The sequence below is a fragment of the Falco punctatus genome (genome assembly GCF_963210335.1).
Source record: "Falco punctatus genome assembly, chromosome: 2".
NCBI classification, from domain to species: domain Eukaryota; kingdom Metazoa; phylum Chordata; class Aves; order Falconiformes; family Falconidae; genus Falco; species Falco punctatus.
Window position 1 is genome coordinate 31,256,524 of NC_137581.1, and position 19,132 is coordinate 31,275,655.

The 19,132-nt window shown below is 42.7% G+C and overlaps 1 protein-coding gene across 1 annotated transcript; it reads left to right on the forward strand.

The window, feature by feature from the left end:
- The first annotated feature begins 9,772 nt into the window (after nucleotides 1–9,772).
- Nucleotides 9,773–18,633, forward strand: MED4 (mediator complex subunit 4). Its single transcript, XM_080375127.1, has 7 exons — nucleotides 9,773–9,989; nucleotides 12,197–12,263; nucleotides 12,606–12,776; nucleotides 13,126–13,183; nucleotides 14,087–14,173; nucleotides 14,949–15,080; nucleotides 17,877–18,633. The coding sequence occupies exons 1-7, from the start codon at nucleotides 9,892–9,894 to the stop codon at nucleotides 18,047–18,049; spliced, it is 786 nt and encodes a 261-aa protein (XP_080231253.1). The 5' UTR covers nucleotides 9,773–9,891; the 3' UTR covers nucleotides 18,050–18,633.
- Nucleotides 18,634–19,132: the final 499 nt, after the last annotated feature.

Consider the following 19,132-nt stretch of genomic DNA (forward strand, 5'->3'; position numbering starts at 1 on the left):
TCCTCTTCATAGCAACAAAACCTCTGAATAAGGGAGAGCAGCATCTGTTGAAACCAGCCAGTGGGAAATGAGAAGGCAAAGGAGAGCTGAGATTCTTCCTCTTCTCAGATTTAGACTTCTGCATGTGTGAGACTGGAACATATTTTGAGACCTCCTTCCTTTCATTCACTTCTAGATTTAAGTAACTAGCTTCTGCCTTGGGGAACAAAAGTGTCCTGCTGAAAAATGGCCTCCATGGAGAAATATGTAATGGTTTGTATATCCACCCAAATAAAAACAGATCAGGGTTTTCCTCAGAGGGATGGTGTTCAAACCTGCAGCTCCCTTCTTCTCAAAGGGCAGCTGCTTCTGCTGGAGCTAGAAGACTAAGCTGCATGAGTCTTCCCTCCCACAGTAGAGACCACTGAACAAAAAAGCACTGAAGAATCACAAAGGCAGGAAAGGCACAAGCAATAATAAGAAACCCAACTCTGTACCTTAATTATAGAAGTACTCCCCTGAGAGATAGAGATCTTGGGCGCCAGACCTTGATTCCAGCATAGATTACATATTTTTATCTAGTGACTCCTTGAAGCAAAACGCATAAGCAAATCCAGGGTAAGGGCTATAGTGAAGGTATTCATTCTCCTTACTCACTAATTCCTTTGATTTTTCAAAACACAAGACATTTGTACAGTTGCTAATAACACTCTGTAAATGCCCAACAGCTCCAAACAGGAGAGAGAATGAATGCTTTGTTATTCTAGGAAAATAGATGCGGAATTTTACTGTAGCCATAACAAAGAAGGCTTCAAGCATTCCTCTGCATGCCAGTTGGGTTGGTTTTCTCATCAAAGATATTAATCTCCCTGCAGTCTGCAATGTCTTTCTGTGTTCACATGTGATGCATTCTGACAGGTCTTTTACAGTTAAAATCTGGTATTTCAAGAAATCCATTCACAGTCTGGCTTTGGATATAGCACGTGAAGTTACTTTAGCTTCCACATCACTTTCCATTTTATTTTCAGCAAACTTCAGTTAGCATATTCCTGCAAATGTGTGAAACTTCAAATTGGAAAGGACTTGTTTCAGTTCTCCTTTTTTTAATAGAAGTTTGTCATCTCTCCAAAAGATAGAGGCAGCAGGGTTTGAATGAGTCTTAGATTCCCTTCCTACATACTGTTAGTTCTGGAAAGTTAGTGCATGTCAGGTGTTTGGAAGTGAACATCTAATGTTGTTATTCCACCAGGAAGTAGGATTGCCAGAGGTCAGTCTGAAACTAGGGTCATTGCACAGCTCCCCCAGCTAACTTACCTCTGATGTTCAGATGTTGAAACAAATCACAGCATTCTGTTTTGATAAAAACAAGCTTTGAGGTAATTGGGCACATGGGATTAACAGCAAATACTTGTATGAGGACTACAACAAACAGACACTAAAACCATGTAAAAAAGAAAAACTAAAATCTCTTTGCAAAAGTTTTAAGGTTTAAAGATTTTAAAGAGTGGAATTTATCAAATCTGAAATCTTTTTTCTCACTACCTATGTCAGAACAGAATTTCTATATTATTTCCTTGCATAAATAATCTTAAAAACTTGCTTTGAGTCCTCCTCTTGTTTACAAAATCCTGTAGCATTAGGCTACTATTTATAAAAGATCTATTCCCTCCTTCAAATTCTGCATTTTTTGTTTCCTTGACACCTATGTTCAGACCACGAAGAGGAGCTAGGTGAAAAGGAGAGTTATGGAGTCAGGATCTGATCCCTGCGGAGTCTAGCATGGTCCTCTCTTGTGAGGCCACACCTTGGTACCTGGATTGTGTGTTTTGGTGAGACAGAGACAACTTTGCCTAGGAAAATGACAGACCAAAGGTGTGTGTGTGAATTCATAAGACAGGAGTTTTATGTGGGTCCCTAATGAACCATGGACACTTTTGCGAGGCATCTGATAGCCTGAGAGAAGTAGAAATCCCAGTGGGATAGGATAACCTTTTCACAGAGACAAAAGCAAGCTTGTTTATGAAATACCTATGTTTCATGAAAAATAAATTTTAAAAACCATATTGCAAGACAGGTGGTGTGAGCTAACAGAGAAGGCCTTAAGTCCCTAAAACAACGCAGTGCATGTGGCTACATGCAGAATGCAGGTCTGGAATACTTGACAGTATGTTCCCTGCTTGGGGGTCTGGAAGAATGTGTCACGGTTGTCTTTTAGCCTGAGTTTACTTCCCATAAAACGAAGGTGGGAAGAAGTGGGTAAGGCGAAAGGAAAGGTTGGTGCACACCCAAGGCTCACCCTGACATACCAGAGGCATGTGTCTGGACTTGGGACTACCATGGGGTCACTCCTGGGTTCTGGAGTTTAGGCATACCCCATGAGAGTCTCTGCTTTCACTTGCAGCTGCACCTAACAGAAAAGTATAGTCAGTGCTGTCAGGGAGTGTACAGTATAGTGCCATCTCCAGCACTAACATATAATCTATACTGGTCGTGTAGGGAGTTTGAGCTGTTGGGTGAATGGAAGGATATTCTCCTGTGGCAGGGGAATGGTCGCATCAGCAGCAACCCAGTCAGTCTATACAACTGCCCACAATTCTGTAAGCATCCTGTCTGCATCCATGCTGGACGCAATTCCATGCTTGTGGAAATGTTCCAGGAACAGTAGAACTATACTGTATTTTACAGGACAAAATGTCACGGCTTGGAAGGTAAGGTATATAGAACCACTTGGCAGAGTTATCAGCATCTAGAATAAATGTATTTGTGCAGCCCTAGCACAAATGTGTCCCCAAGTACTCTGTTCTGCAAGACTGGAATCTGCCAGGTACTGTATACTCAGGCCACAATCTACCAAACAGCTTAAACATATGCTTAATTGCAAGCAAGAGTCCAAAGCTTAAAGCTAAACACAGGGATAGGCATGCTATTGAACTGAGGGCAAAAAAGCTCAGCACTTCACAAGGTCAACCCTTGGCAAATGTGAACCTTAATTTCTTGATGTATCTTAATTGTTCATGTGTCTTTGAGGCTTGAATTTGGAAACGAGGGTGACTCTTATTTCAAGGTATATGATTCAGGCCCTAAGCAACCAGAGGCAAGGGAGAATTAGAAGCACAAGGGATACTGTGAGGAAGCAGCAGACGACTGAGTAAGAGGGTTCCCTGGGGTGAACTCCTTGCCACACTACCTGCAAATGCCTATAACTCACTGCTACAACATCCTTTTCATTGCCAACTTTATTACCAGATAATCTAAATGTGTGATTTATGAAGCACCTGGGGACAAGCATTATGTGTGATCCCAGCCTGGCCACCTTTCCTCCTATTGTAATGACTATATCTCTTACTGGGGTGGGGGCAGGGCAGGTGAGGGATTATGAAAGGAATTTGGTGAGGTTAAGAGAAACAACATGTAAATTATTTTCCTGTAATGACAGTTGTCAGGGTCTCTAAAAACGTGACAGATTGTGCTGGTTGCTTTTCATATTCTGTATTCCACAGTGCATTTTGCATATATATGCTTTATGTGCCCAAGTTCATGCCTACAAAGCGGCTCTTAACGAAGCATTTTCCCATGCTAGTGTTGCCATATATATAATGTATGAAATTCTGACAAGCAGCTTGCATCTGAGCAACATTCTGTGTCCTTACAAGGCACAAGAGACAATTCCTGGCACAAAAAAGCTTAGATTAACAGGCAAAACACCCAGAATAATTTCAAAATGCCCTGAATATCAGTGATACATTTATTTTAATATGAACTCTTGGCAGATTATTTTTATTGACTGCCACCTATCTAGTACAAGGTGGCATGATAAGACTGCACGGCTTTGAATGGTCTCATGTCAATACTATGTTGCAGTTTGAGCTAAAGAGGAAATAGGACTCACGTAAACATGAACTGTAGTTAGGATTTGTCTGCTGGAGGGAGGTTTGGTGTGAATTTGAGCTGCTGTCTCTGATTCTGTATTGACGATGTTGCTGAATGGCTTCATCCACTTTGGAAGCAGATGAGGTGACTCTAAAGGCCTCTCTTGGCCACCTGAAAGCATCCACCTAAGTCATTAATGAAGAATGGCTGTTCAATGTGCTTTCAGTATCTATGTTTATGGATGATCAAAACTACGGAAATAACTCCTCACTTGGCCCCACCACCAACCCTTGAACAACTCATCTACAGACATCATAAATCTACCAGCACTTAAATGAAAAGCAGGGTTTGCTTCTGCATGATCTATTAATGTCCAAACAAACGGCACAATCCTGAAGTAGAGATGCATGCATGTAATTGTCAGGCCTGCTTCACACAGGACAGGCTACTACTGATCTTAATAGGCTTTCCCAAGCTTAATAGCTATGAACTCGCCCCTCATTTCACATGGAACTAGCATTGTTAGTAGTCTGTAAGATTTTAGAATCTCCCATGGGATCCTACTTGGCTGCTGAGCATAAGACATTCTTTAATTGCTTTTGGAATAGTTTATCATACTGCTTTCCCAGCTGCCAATAAAAGCCTGCCCCACTTCTCCCAAGACTCATCTTTCGCAAGGAGTTTTACCTCTATCCATCTCCAACTGCTAGGAGAGAAACCGCTTTTTTCACTTCTGCTCCTGTAGGTTCCTAAATAAATCTTCCTTTATATCTTCATCTTAGAACTCAGTCCTCACAGCTAATTTAAGCCAGCCACCTCTGTTTCTGGCTGGTGTTCTGCTCTTTCTGAATCTCATGGGCAGAAGTTGATGTCAGTTGCAGGTATTTGAAAACCTGTCTGGAAGCTGCATTACCGTGAGGCAGGTGAAGATCTGAGTGGCATTTTGGAGATCAGAAGATGAACTCACCCACTTAAAAGACAGGTGACCTAGTCTAAACGGGAAGAGATGACAGCTATATCTTTAGCCGGCAATGGGGTGCAATAAAAGGATGAGGGAAGTGTGGGAAGGGATTCATCCTAAGCAAATTACAATTCCGATGTGCCTAGCTGGAATTCAGCATATGGGAGAGCAGGGACTGCTGCTGTCATCACTGCCCTTGGATTTTCTGTGAGGGGAAGTAAACAACTCTGAAGTTCAGCCTGGCTTCTATAGAAGCTTGTGTGGGTGTCCCAGTAGTGTTTGGTAAACAGGTTACAGCAGGAGCCGCAAGGAAAATAGGGCTTTTTTTCCAAATAAACAAGTTTAACTTAATGAAGACTCAAAATTAATATGTGTTGGGGGGTGACCTCAGGAGTCTCATTATCCCTAATTGGATGTTTTATTTCATGAAGTAGTCAGTGTTAACTTTTAGCTTGGTGAGGGAAAAGATCTCATATTTAATTGCTCCCAAATTTTCCTTTATTCCTGGGAACACTTGGCAGGATTGCAAGTATCTCTAGTGGCCAAGCTGTCAAACAAACTTTCCCTTTTCAAAGGACATTCTTTACGCCACCCCCCACCTCCCCTCACTATCTGGGGCTAGTTTTGATTCTCTCTCCTACTCAACACCTCCTACTCCATAGGCAGCACTGGTCCCAACAAGCCCTCGAGCAGACTGAAAGCCACAACTGCTTTCTGCCTGGGTGACTTCCTGTCTTGAGGGTTCTGTGCCCAAATTTATAACAGCAGAAATAAGTGTAACTCAGGTTTAATATAGCTCAAAGCAGAGCTAATTTTGTGCTGGAACAGTCTGGAATGGCGTACCACACTCTGGTTTTGGCCATATGTACTAGTGTTTCACACTCCTTCCACAAAAAAATAAGCTTTGGCTCATAGTATTATCTATTTTTACCTTGTCTTTAACCTATTCTAGAATTACACCAGCTAAGCGAAAACACCTTTTCTCTCCTTTCTCATCTCATTGGTCTAAAATCGCTATCCAACATAAGCGAGCAGGGAAATAAAGCTTTCTTTTTAAATAGAAATAAGAAATGGATGATTTATCAGAGGCATTTGAAAATATTAATGGTGTAAAGATGGCTTGAAAAATAAGGGGTGATTATTCTCCTCTCCATAGGACAAAGTACAGCTGTGGCATCCTTCCAAGCAGTGCTCAAGATGTTTGATTCTTATTTTAGTTGATATTTGAAAGGATTTTATTTTTACACTATCTAGGGGAATTTTAAATGAGTATTTACTCTGTCCTTTTCCCTGCTTCCTCTCCTTGCTTATCCTCCTGCCTTTTTTGCGCTTTTGCAATGTTTTATTATACGTGGTCAGACACGTGAGAGCTTTCAGGAGTTACGTATCTTCTGTAGTCAATGTTTTCTGTTATTAAGGTGTGGTATACCAAACACTTACCAACTAAACACTTGATGTTTACTGTCTGGAACATATAAACAAGACAGCTGAAAATCAGTGTAGCCTGGAAAAGGTACAGGCTGAAACTGAAACACCTTTCTGCTCTGGGACTCCTAGATGAGATTCTCCACAGCTCAACTTCCAAGATCTAAAGTGATCCTCTAGTTCATGAAAAGTAAGGTAGGAACACCAGGAGTTAAGAAATCACAATGGCATACTGGAAGAAAAGGCTTTGCACCAGAGGAATCCTAAGCCTGAATTTCACTTAACTAGGAATAAGAGTAGCATGCTTCATTCCCTCCCCTGGCCACATATCCCCTTTGTGTCTAGTGACCTAGCAATGGCTAGCCCTGAAGCCAACTGCTGCAACGAGCTCATCTGCCAGAAAACAAATCCACCAAAAAAATAATGGTTTTCTGTTGAACTTGTTTGCTCAGCCGATTCATTCTGTAGTCTCATAGTCACCGGACCTCATGTAAGGGGCAACAAGATGGAATACATGGCCACAGAGAGATGGAGAAGACTGCACTTTTCAGTACTAGCCCACAGTCATACTAAACTAGTTGTAACATAAAAATGCACTGTCAAGGCATGGTTCCATACGATGAGGTTAGGTTTCACTCACTAACCCAGAAGGAAATAAACATCCCCTCCCAAATTAAATATTACTCAGTCTTGTTATTGAGTTGAAAAGGCTCAGGGAAGCATATGGCAAACACCACAGAGGAGCTAAGAGAGGGTGAAAATCTGCGGCTGGGAGACAAGGAGTCAGCAACATCTCAGCTTCTCAGTGTTGGTGAACTATTATATCAGCTCAGCTGTTCATGGATCTGTCTACAGGAATCAGTTTGCTCTGCAGATTATCACTTAAAGGCCCACTCTCGAAGAGACAAGACTTAACTGAACAGGATAAAATAAGCTATTTTTACTTGTGCTAACAGCTTCCTAGCAATACATTCAGTATACCATTGAAAAGACAATCTGAAATGAGAGAGCTCTGAAATGTCTAATAGTCTCATTGTGGACAGAAAGATACGTTCATGACTACACAACCTAAAATGTTCTCAGACTACTGAAAAAAATTGGAGAATTCTTGGTTATTGAGGAGGGGCACGGGCTTGAAAGCAGATCTGGCTCAAAACCAACACAACTGTGAAAAAAGTTTACACTAGGGAGACAACGCCAGAGGTACTGAAGAACGGAGGGAATAGAGGAACCAAGACTGGGGAAACAGAGGCTCTGTTGTTTTGTATGGGAGTGTTTCAGAAGTCTATTCAGCAAATTATCCACTCAGACTTAAAGCATTGGGCCCACAGGGCAAGTTTGGGGCATGAGCCCATGTCACTGAGCCTTTCCCTTTGTCTTGAAGGAGATGGCCCCTCTGACATAGTCTGAATGACTTTCTGTGTCTTGGCACAAGCACACATTCCCTGATGCTTCTAGTCTCACCCTGTCCTCCACCCACATAGATGCAGGAGCACAAGTAAGTCTCTGCCTATGGACCTGCACTTCCCAGCCACTGCTGCAGCCCCAGGGCAAGGACAGGGGAGGACTGGGCAGTAGAAAGCAGATAGATGTCCATGTTGCCTGGAAGAGGGGCAGCAGTTCGAGAAGTGGGGAGAGAAGGGCAGCTGCTCCAGTGGTATTGGCCTGATTGAGTGGGAGTAGTATTGCTGTCAAAAGGAAGGGAGGGAACAGGCTCCTGGGCACATGGAGGGGGAAAGATCAGCCTACAGGAAGCTCCTGTAACCAACATACACACAGTGGCCAGTCGAGTTTGGGTGTCCTATTAACACCACAAGCTTTTAGGTCTAGTGAAACTAGTATTAAGGCCCTGAATTATATCAGAAGTACTTCAGGTCTAAATAATTCAGATGTCACAATGAATATAAGGAAGAAAATGATTTAGCAGAAGGATTGCTTTGTTTTCAAAGTTGCTATTTCTTTCTGTTATTGCACCCATACAAACACTAACAAATCAGTGAACTGGATGCACAACCAGACAGCATCGCTGATTACGTCTTTTCTTGAACAAAATCAGGGAAACGTAGGGGGGGGGGAAAGCAAGCAAAAGTTATTTAAAGGGCAGAACTATTTGATGAGATTTTATCTGCTATGTAGTTTAAAGAGAATTCTCAAACTCTCTACAATCAGAACACTGAGGGTTGTATGTTGTAAATTAATTTTAAATAACTCCCGTTGGCAGAGTTATCTTCTCAGGGTTGCCAGATCTCATTGCTTTATCACACATCTCACAATGCTGAATCGCTTATTTAAACTACAATTCAAAGAATCACTGACTATTTAATTTCTTGTCTTTTTTTTTTTTTTTTAAATTTTAATAACCGTAAATTTCTCAGGGACATACTGCGGAAGGTAAAGAGATAAGCAGAGTAAATACCAGAACAGTCAGGGATGTCATCATTCATCTAGTGCTTTCTCTAATCAGGAGAGAAAAGAATTGCTGTTTGCTGGCAGGTTTTGCAGCTGCCTGTTGACAGAAGGGCCTGGGATCTGGGGACTCCCTGCTCTTCTGTGGGAGTGTCTGCCCCGGTTACAAACCCTGGCCCCAGATTAACTTTCACTCCGTGCTCCCTCATCTGCCCTCCACCCTGGCTTCTCTCTCAGTCTCTTCACGTTACTGAAACTTTCATAAATATAAAAAATTCCACTGGCTTCACTGTGACCCCACCCAGAGGCAGAGGCCTGCTTACAGCACCAGCTGTAAGGACAAGTGTTCCATGTGCAGGAACACTTAAAAAAACCCAAGCACTACTTTTTAATTATAGCTCAACTGCTGGTAGGATCTGGGGCAGGATTTGCACCTTGTAACCTGCCCTGATAATCGTGTGCAGACACCTCCAATGGATGCAAAGCCGCTTTCAGCCTCCGCGGGCAGGGTCTGGAACAGGGAACGGGCGGCTGAGGCAGGTCACGGCCACCCCACCTCACAGCCCGGTGAAAGCTCTCGGCTCTGCCTCATTTGAAGCCCGGGTTTGTTGCTACCAGTATCAGACACCTAACATTCTTCAGCCGTTAGTAAAGCACTGTTTCATCCTGCGTCTGATAAAAAGCGCCTAAGGGATTTCTGGACATCAGGACACACAAAATATGTGTTAACAAACATGCGACGTGATTTAGTCGCGAGCCCTTTCCCTGCACTTCGTTTCCTGTATCTGTAGCGTACATCTGCGTCTCGTTTAGAGGCTCTTTTGTGGAAACCCGGGGGCTGGGAACGCGTTCAGAAGGGCAACAAGCGCCGACCCTTGCGTAACGACCCGGCTGCAGGAGAGGGCGGTGACAAACACCGCATCTGGCCACGCCGAGGCAGACGTGACCTCTTTTCCCCTCACACCCTCGGCGTCCCCCGCCGCTCCTCCCCCGCGGCCGCCGGCCCCTCGCCCGCCTCACGGGAGCCGTTACCGCCGCCCGCCCCGCCCCGCCGCGCCGCGCGCCCCACTGGAGGGCGGGGATGGGAGGGGCCGCCCCCCGGGGGCCGGGCCGCCCTGCGCATGTGCCCCGCCGCCGGGCCGCTGCAGCTCGCTCCTCCGCCGCCGGGGGCGCTGCTGGACACCCGCCCGCGCGGGCCTGGCGCCGCCGCCGGGTCGTGGGTCGCGCTCGATTCCGCGCCTGGCGCTGTGATGGCGGCGGCGGCGGCGGCGGCTGGGGGAGGCGGGGAGCGGAGCAGCACCCGGGACCGGCTCCTGGCGGCGCTGGAGGATCTCGAGCTCTTGGCCAGGTACTGCGCTCTGCTTTCCGCACCCGGTGCCCGAATGGGCGCGCCCCAGGGGGCGGCGGCGGGGCGCCGCGGGCGGGGTGAGGGCGCTCGGCGCTGTGCGAGCGCGGAGCCTCCGGCGGGGGCGGCGGGAGGAGCGGGGGCCCCGGGGGCGGTGTGGAACTGACCCGAGCCCCGGTGGGCTGCGGCCCGGCCCGGGCACCCGCGTTTTCTCGCTCCCCTGCGGGCTGCGCGGGGGCCGGGCCCGGCCCGGCGCTCTCCCCGCGGAGGGGGGGGCATCGGCGGCGCTTTATTCCCCGCTCGCAGAGCGGGAGGGCTTCCTTGGTCTTCCACTCGCCTTCCGTGGCTGGCGCCTGCGTTTCCCGTGAAATGCACCCGCACCCCCGGTTTTAGGCTTTTTATTAGTCACTAAAAATTATGCTTAAGTCAGAAATTCGGAGGTGGTGTTGCGTGGCCTACGCCGTGCCGGTCGCTGCCCGTATGAGCGTTACGCCCGCTCCGAGCAGGCGGCGGGGCTCGCCGGGAGCAGTGCGAGTGCTCGGGTACCGGGTCCATGCTCTTAAAGCTGGGCTGATAACCTTCATCCAGGTTGCCCACCATGTTGTGGAGGCACAGCTGGCAGCGCAGTTGAAGCCGTTCCTAATTATTTTCCTCCTATTGAGGAGAGCAGAAGCTTAGGAAAACTTTTCCAGAGGGAAAAACCCGTACTACCGGTGTGCCTGGGCACTGTGCGATTACCACTGGTAGGACAAGGAAGATATATTGGTCAGTTGCTCTTGTTTCTGGTTAGGTTTTGTTTTCTTTCTTAGATTTTATTGTGACATATGGGTTGCTGTGTATTAAAAAAAAAAAAAAAAAGACTTTCTCTTTATTTAAACTTATTTTTAAATCTTGGAACTCATATACTACCATTGTGGATGCAGAGCCACCCTCAGAAACACTTAGTGAATCTTCCTGTTGAGCAGCAATGCGCCGCAGCACCGAGGAGCTAGGCCTTTCACAGTCGTGACACTGGGCTGGTGGTAGGGACAGAAATTAAGCAATGTGTCTGATCTATAGCCTTCTTATAGTTTTGTGTCTGTGCAATACCTGGCTAACGCAGGACAGTTAAAACCCTCCATGACATCCACCTTGGTGGTGGTAGTTGACATTCTTACAACAGATTTTATTCGCTACTGCTCAGCGTTCGTCAGGTGGAATAAAGCTTTAGTGATAATGACAAGTTTCTTTATCCTCTAATAGTTTTAAATCATTTTAGTGTTTGGGAGTGACCAAGAGACATAGACTGAGATGCTATTTAGAGCTTCACGGGTGAGGGTTTTTTTCTGACATTTTGAAAGAGTACCTGCTTTCATTTTAAGGTTCTGGTCCCACTGCTGTATTAGTCCTACATCCCACTGAGCTCCTTGCACTGGACGAAGCAAAGAATCAGTACTCTTCCAAGGATGATGTCTTCAGATAGACAGTTATTCATTCATGGCATTGAGCTGCCATAGCCTTAGAAGCCAAATAAGCTGAATTTACAGAAAACACCTTTTTGCATTGTGGTCTTGTTGCTTAGCGAGTCCCCTCTGGGGTTCTTCATGACTTTTCAGAGTGGTGGCAAAGTAAATGGGTACCTGGAAGTGTGATCAAGAGGTTTGTTTGATAAGTACTTCTAAATTGGCACCAGAATATTATTAGTTTTATCGGTATTTTTGTGTGTTTGATATGCAACTAATATACTATGTGGAAATACTTGTTGTAAAAGTAGTTTCACAACAGACTCTAGGTGTTTGAAAGGATAGATTTCATTGTGTATGAAACTAGTTCTGTTGGGAAAATAGAGAAGTAAAAAAGTGAAGACAACTTTCATGCCCTTTTACAACAAGCAAAGGCAGTAGAAGTAGGGTATGAATGCGTTTCATTGTGCTGTTTCTTCTCTCAGCTTCTGCTTATGTCTTACATATTTTGGCAGGAACTTAGCGCATTTCATGAGTAGAAATACATGAACACTTCTTCAGCACCAAGAAGAAAACATTCTCCAATTGTGAGACTTATTCAAGGAATTACTCTTAGTTGAGAAATCCATGCCAACACTGTACTATAAAATACTCAAGTCCATGGATACCTTTGTAATTATATCAGTACTCAGACAATTTTGGGGTCACTTGATGTGGTTTACAAATAATGCTGTAGAAAATTATGCAAACACAGAGTTTTCCTTTCAGGGAACTCATTGAAATTTTGGCAATTTCTAGAAACCAGAAGCTTCCACAACCAGGAGAGGAAAGCCAGGTAAGCTGACTTTCTAAACTGTATTTCTGTGGGTAAGCACAATGCTTTATTTGTAATTTTTTCCCCTTTTTTTTCTTTCTTTGTCCTTGTCTATACTCAGGCTAATGGTGATGATGGGATTTTGGCTGCATTACAAAGGCATTCTTGGTCCTCATGTTGGGTTTTTTGTTTGTTTATTAGTTGTATGATTCATAGGCTGTTTCTGCAAACTGAGGAAGAAATTTTAATTTTTTGTGCAAACAGAAATACTCCAATGGATGTCAGTTGCTGTCCTTTGCAGCACGATTGAGGGTGTGTTGTTACTCTAGCTAAATTAAGTTCTACAAAACTCTCGTTCAATAGATCCTGGAACTGCTGATTCAGAGAGATGGTGAGTTTCAAGAACTAATGAAGTTGGCGGTTGATCAGGGGAAAATCCATCATGAAATGCAGCTTTTAGAAAAGGTAGTAGAAAAGAGGGATAATGATATTCAGCAGCTGCAGAAACAACTAAAAGAAGCAGAGCATATACTGGTAAGTTCACAATGATGTGTTTGCTTTTGAGCATCTACTTGTGGTGGTTCTGGAGAAAGTGGTGTGTTAAGTTGAGAAGATACAAATATTTAAAACTTCATAAGAGCTTAGCGTTTGGTTTTTTTTCCAGTAATCAAGTACTGTTATCATGCTATTTAGTTTTGTTTTATAATGCTAGTTTTCTTCCAAACCTACTTTGTATATTTTGAAAATGTTCACTGAATAGTGTCTCTCTTAAAATGCAAGTAAATGCAAAAAATTATTCACAGAACTGACTTTATGTAGAAATTTACAAGTTAAAGATGCATTGAAGATTTGGTTTAATTTGTTGGGTTTTTTTTACAACTAGGCAACAGCTGTTTATCAAGCAAAGGAAAAGCTGAAATCAATTGAAAAAGCAAGAAAAGGTGAGTATCCATGATTGCACATACTACATAAATGCAGTTGTAAAGAATGTTGCAAGTGAGCTGAAGTTAGGGTTGTTTTTTGGTTTGGTTTTTAATTATCACAGATTTTTGGATGCTTTATGCGTAAACAAATTTCTGTTTCATTATGAACCTATAACTCAATAAAGGCAGGAATTTATTATTTTTTGTGGTAAGCATATCTTTAATATTAAATTTAAAGCATTTCAGTACTCTTCTTGGACTGATAATAGTGTATCTGGTTAACTTAAGTATCTCATCAAATCACCTCAGGAGGTTACTGAGGAAACGGAGACAATGTTGGTATGCATATCCATTGTATTTGAAAGACTGGCTAGCTGGTGACGCTGGTTTGTATTTGTAGCAATTCCTGCCTATCAAGTGAAACTGACTTTTTTCTTTTCCTATAGGAGGCCTTTTCTTGGTGTTTTTTTATATTGTCTTAACATTTTGTATATTTCTTCTAGAAAAATCAAGAAATATGTAAAATTTCTCTTACTGTAATACAGGCATATATTTAGAAGGGCTGCCACCTGTATGCTCTACATTTACTAGACAAACACATTTCTTTACTATGGAGAATTCCATAATAGAGCAGGTCCTGAAGTTCTCTTACAAATTGCGCTTGTCAAGTACGCTGCTTAAGAGATTGATTTGTGTTTTTCACAAGGTTGAAAAACTGCTGATGTGGCTGTAAAATCAGTTCACTGAAGCTCACGCTTACATAGTCTAAGAATCCTCCAAGCAGTCATTGTATTTGAAGCATGCTCTTAACGTTTGACAAAAATACATTCCCAATCTTTTAGATATTAGTGTGCAGTCTTCTGAAATAATATAATGATGCAGTCTCCTGACAATATGGTAACTTTTCTTCCATTCTTCCAGGTGCCATTTCCTCTGAAGAAATAATTAAATATGCCCATAGGATCAGTGCTAGCAATGCTGTTTGTGCCCCTCTGACGTGGGTACCAGGTAACTTACCATGTTTATGACAACAGATTTTTAAACTTTTTTTATTTCTAATAATAAAGGATGGTCAGTATCTGGTCTTAGGATGCTTATACAGTGAAAAACACTGGGGTTTATTAGAGTAACATTGTTTTCAGCTGTTATATCTAATATTTTCAACAAAAATGGATATAAAAGTCCTGTACGTCTTCAAAAGGATGTGAAACTGCATGCTTCCATTAATTGACTGGCCACCTCTGCTCTCCTTTGTTCGCTTTTTTCCTCTGAATGTTGGCCCCAGTTGTAAGTTAGAACCAAGTATGTTGAAGTCTTTTCCATGTGCTTGATTGTTTTCCCTCCTGCCCCTTATAATATTATTTTCAGAGGATGTTAGTAATCAGTGGAGTCAGAAGCAAGGCTTTCGTTTTGTCAGGTTTCAGTTTTGGGAACTATCCTCCTTGTCCAAAATGGGAATGTGTTTTTTCCAATCTCTGCCCTTGCTGTTTAGCTGTGAAGTAGCAGGGAAAGCAAAGATATCTTCTAAATGTGAGGTTGGTTTTGTTTTGATTACTTTTAATGTGCTTTTTATGCCAAGTTTGAATGAACAAAGAAAGTCTTAAGTGGAAGACACAGGTTTGGATTTTAACAAAACAGGTGTGATGCTCATTGCTGATCCAAGCAATCAGAGTATGTTTCATTTTGGGTTTTGTTTGGTCAGGAAGCTAGGCACTGAAGAAAAAAATGATGTCTGCAAGACAAGTAAATATATAAACACATCCTTTTGCTTTTCTTCTTAAAGGGGACCCACGTAGGCCATATCCTACAGATCTGGAAATGAGGAGTGGGCTCTTGGGTCAGATGAACAATCCGTCCACCAATGGAGTTAATGGACACTTACCAGGGGATGCACTTGCAGCAGGTAGACTGCCAGGTAAAAGAAATTCAGTTTTATTTTGCTTTTCTTTCTTCCTTGTACAGTCACAGCAATTACACATTTCCCTTAGCAAAGGCAAATCAGAGTTAAAATAATGAAAATTACGGCTAATATTGTTCCTGAGCAGTGAAGATCTAGTAAATAAAGTTAACAATTAGAAATTTTATGCTAAATCGTGCTGCAGACACTACAACTATATCTATATAAACAAAACTCACTTCTTTACCCTTCAATTCAGTTATTTTGAATTGCTGTAAAGTAAGTGATAACAAATCATGTTAGAAAGAAGCATTTTCAAAGCAATCTTTTCTTAGTAGTGATGACAGAAAGTACGGAATTGTGAAAGCTGTATTTGGAAGAAAAGAGGTTTATTGTCATCCCCTACGTTCCTTTAAGTCTACACTCTGTATAGCAAGACTGATTAGTTCTGGACAGAAGAGGCATTGCAGGGACAACTGGTGAGGTAGTACCTTGAGTGTAGGAACTGAGCTTTAATCTGTTAATTTGCTTAGTGAAATGGGTGCTTCCGTTGACTTTAATGGGATTCATTCACTCATGCTGAAATAGAATTTGGTAGTAAATTGTAGTAACTGAATCAAGAATTCAGTGGTTCTGTACTTGTGCAGCATTAGTCTACCATGGTTAGACTAAAATGTGGAAAAATTCTCAGTTTGGATTTATAGGAGGCCTGTAACAGTTCTTACCTGTCCGTTAAGCCACTTGCAGGTGTTACAGAAAGCTTGTGTTCAAAAATTATACTGAATCTATTAAAAAACCCTGTGTTGTAACTTCACTGGAGAAATTGTAAACTTGGATCTGATCATCTGTCTAATCCTATTGTCACCTCTTAGGAAGTGACTTGAGGTTCTGCATCATACCGCTTTCTAAATCTCTGGCCTTGGATAAAATGGGCCAGTGAGCTGGGTAGGAGTGGGACCCTGACATCTGTCCAAAGCAACCTATCAGGGGAATGCGGAGCGTGGGCCCACGTATCTTTACTGTTCTTTTGGAGTACGGTCAGAGACATGTGAAGGTTGTGGCTTCCTCATGGAGTTTGAGCATTTATTTGCATAAGTAGAGCCCGTTTTGGCTGGCTCCTCTGCCTTAGGGGATGCAGTCTAGCTTCTTTTACTTTTGAGTGCTGTCTCTGTAAGAACTGAAAGCCCACTGTTTAGGACTTTGCCTTGAGAAGCTGGAAAGTGTGGGATTTAAACTCCTCAAGTAAAGTTGTTAATTGAATCTGGGTCTCCTACGTCAGGGTAATTCTGTAATTATTGGACTGTCAAGTAAGAGGGAAACACCAAAACTTCATTTAAAAGACAGTAGAGGCTGCCCCAGTGTTTTGTGTAGGGATCCTGAATCTGTTGGTGTGTGGAGGCATGTTCTGAGAATGTTAATTGTGGGATTTAGTCCTTTTAGAGACTTGTGCAGAGAGATGTCCAGTTACTGAGTCCTTACTGAGTCTGCAAGGTAGCCACTGCGCTGCATTATAGCCTCAAAACTCTGAGCCTGCTTAGCACACACATTCAGCCTAGTTTAATAGTGGACTGGTTCCAGTATTGAGTCATGGTCACAGGATGTAAAACACTGGTTTAGATTCTCAGCTGGTTCAAATAAAGTTGGTTAGCTTCACCACAGCTGGGATGAGACCACTTGGTACTGCTGTTGGTCTTCCTAAAGTGGGGCACAGAACTGGCATGAAGGCTGCATTATGTTCTCATGTTTGCTGGTGGGTTGGATTTGTACGCCTAGGTAATGCTTCTGGTATTAGGGGACTGTGGCTGTAGTTCATATGTGGAATCTCGGGTGTCTCCAGACTTGAAGATCAGAAGCTGCCCTGTGTGTGTAGTCTTTGTGCTTCCGAGTTAGGCAGCACCTGAGTGAGAGAGTAAGTCTACCATATATGACCCCCTGCTTAGACAGTGCCCGCTTTCTATGCTCAAAGTCCCACATGGGTGGGCTTTTAATGCTTGCTGTAAGTGGGAGACGGCTGGTTTCTTTGGGATGGACTTATCTACAGTGCCTGGTAATAAGTGGAGAAGAACTAAAGCAGCAGGAGCATAAATTAAAAGGAAGGGAGCAGAAATAGCATATAGATGTGTACTGCAGCTTTGAAATGGGAGCTGTTTTCCAGGTAAGGAAGGAAGGGAGGGACTCGGAAGTGTTGTGGGTGGAGGGTAGGTTGGTAGGAAGTACGGTATGGGATGGTTTTGGAAGTAGGAGAAACAGTGAATGCTCAGAGAAGTCGGCCTGGGGCACAGTGGGGCATTCCCAACCCTCGGGTATCTGTCCGTGCCCCTGGTTTTGTAGTAGGACACTTCTCCTTTGCACTTTATGTACTGTTTGCTGTTGGGAAAACGATAACCAAGGTGTTTCAGTCAAATTTGGATAAAACCTTTTACTCTGAATTTATATGGTCTACCTTAAGTACTTTTCTTGATCTAATGTTTTAATCTATTTTTGCATCCTGATAGGGTGACCATTTTCATTACTGACAGTCGTTGTGAATGTTCAGTCAGTTAAAACTGTGCTTTGAAGGTGAAAAGCTCTGTATAAATATATCCTGTTTCGAACTTACAGAGACACTCTGTAAGTGGGTGTCTCTTGCAGAGTAGGCTTTTAAAGGGATAGAATGGCTCCATCATGAGATTTTTCCAGCTGTTACTGGAGGCTTTCATCTGTCCAAAATTAAGGATTTTAAGATTTAATTTTAAATTGGAGTTCTGGTTGAGCTGTCTTGTTGAATTTGTTGATGTATGAAGCTGATAGTTTGATTATGCCCCTTTTTTCCAGATGTGCTTGCTCCTCAGTATCCTTGGCAGTCAAGTGATATGTCAATGAACATGCTACCTCCTAATCATAGTAATGATTTCATGTTGGAGCCTCCAGGACACAATAAAGAGAATGAAGACGATGTAGAAGTTATGTCAACAGACTCCTCAAGTAGCAGCAGTGACTCAGACTAGGTACAAGAGGGACAGTATCCCTAGTAGACCTTTCCTGTGGTGAAGGTGGGTTGGATGCTGTTCATTGGAAACTGCTATATCATTTTGTAAAGCTGCTGGCCCTGTGTAGGGAGAAGGTAACAGCTGGCTCAGAAATAGGGTGACTAACTTAAAATCTGGACTTCAGAATTTGGTTTTTTCCATTAGATGTTCAAGTAAAAGGAGGCTTTCTGCTGGAGGAGAGATGTCAAATTTCCAGTGATTATGTAAATGTGTGAATGTGTATGTTTGAAAGAGATGTGTGTATATATATATTTACTATACATTAGATTAAAAATGTTCCTGGGAAAAGAGGTGTAAGGGGAATCCCCTTGTATGTTTGTTAGTCACTTCACTCTTTTGCTGATAGCCTTTTCTATGACACAGAAATGAGATGTGAAATTTGTAATTTTAATATCCTTTTTTTGTTACCGGCTAAATCAATGTTTTTGGTCATCTGTGTGCCGAGAACAAAAATATGGCAATAAAGTGTAAAAAAAAAAAGTTTGTAATTATTATAATATATCATGAATGATTTGTCATAAATAAACTCAGCTTTGATGTAACTTCACGTTTCATTTTGCAGACTTAAATCTTAGGTGAGTTACTGTGTAACTTCAATACTTAGTACTTTTTATCCCAGTATGTGGCTGAATTCTGATTGAATTTCAGAAGTTTGTGTTCCATTTTCCCCTTTGCAAGATCCCAAGTCAGTATTGGAAGCAGGTGAGGAGTCAGGAACTGAAAGTATTCCTTTTCAACCAAGCTTTATCAGGTAGACACATAACTGGGCAGATCCTGAGGCAGTGATGTAAAGTGCCCATTCGCAAGGCTTCACCAAATAGTCTGGTTAAACATCCTGGGATGCTGGGGCTGACAAGCTTTGGGGCATGCTGCAAGTTCAGCTCCTTTCAGTTCAAAGTGCTCACAGTCTTTATTCTTGTCCTCTATAATTTTTTCAGTTCTTTTAACCTACTAATCTGTTTACTTCAGCAGTTGTATTTCTTGCCTCAGCTACAATGTTCTTTCATCTTTCCAAAGGCACTTCCCTTGGCTTTCCTTCCC

Excerpts from the sequence above, each read along its gene's own strand:
- MED4 (XM_080375127.1), top strand. The coding sequence starts at position 9,892 with ATGGCGGCGGCGGCGGCGGCGGCTGGGGGAGGCGGGGAGCGGAGCAGC. Across the intron at positions 12,264-12,605 it reads AACCAGGAGAGGAAAGCCAG|ATCCTGGAACTGCTGATTCA; the intron begins GTAAGCTGACTT and ends CTCGTTCAATAG. Across the intron at positions 12,777-13,125 it reads AAGAAGCAGAGCATATACTG|GCAACAGCTGTTTATCAAGC; the intron begins GTAAGTTCACAA and ends TTTTACAACTAG.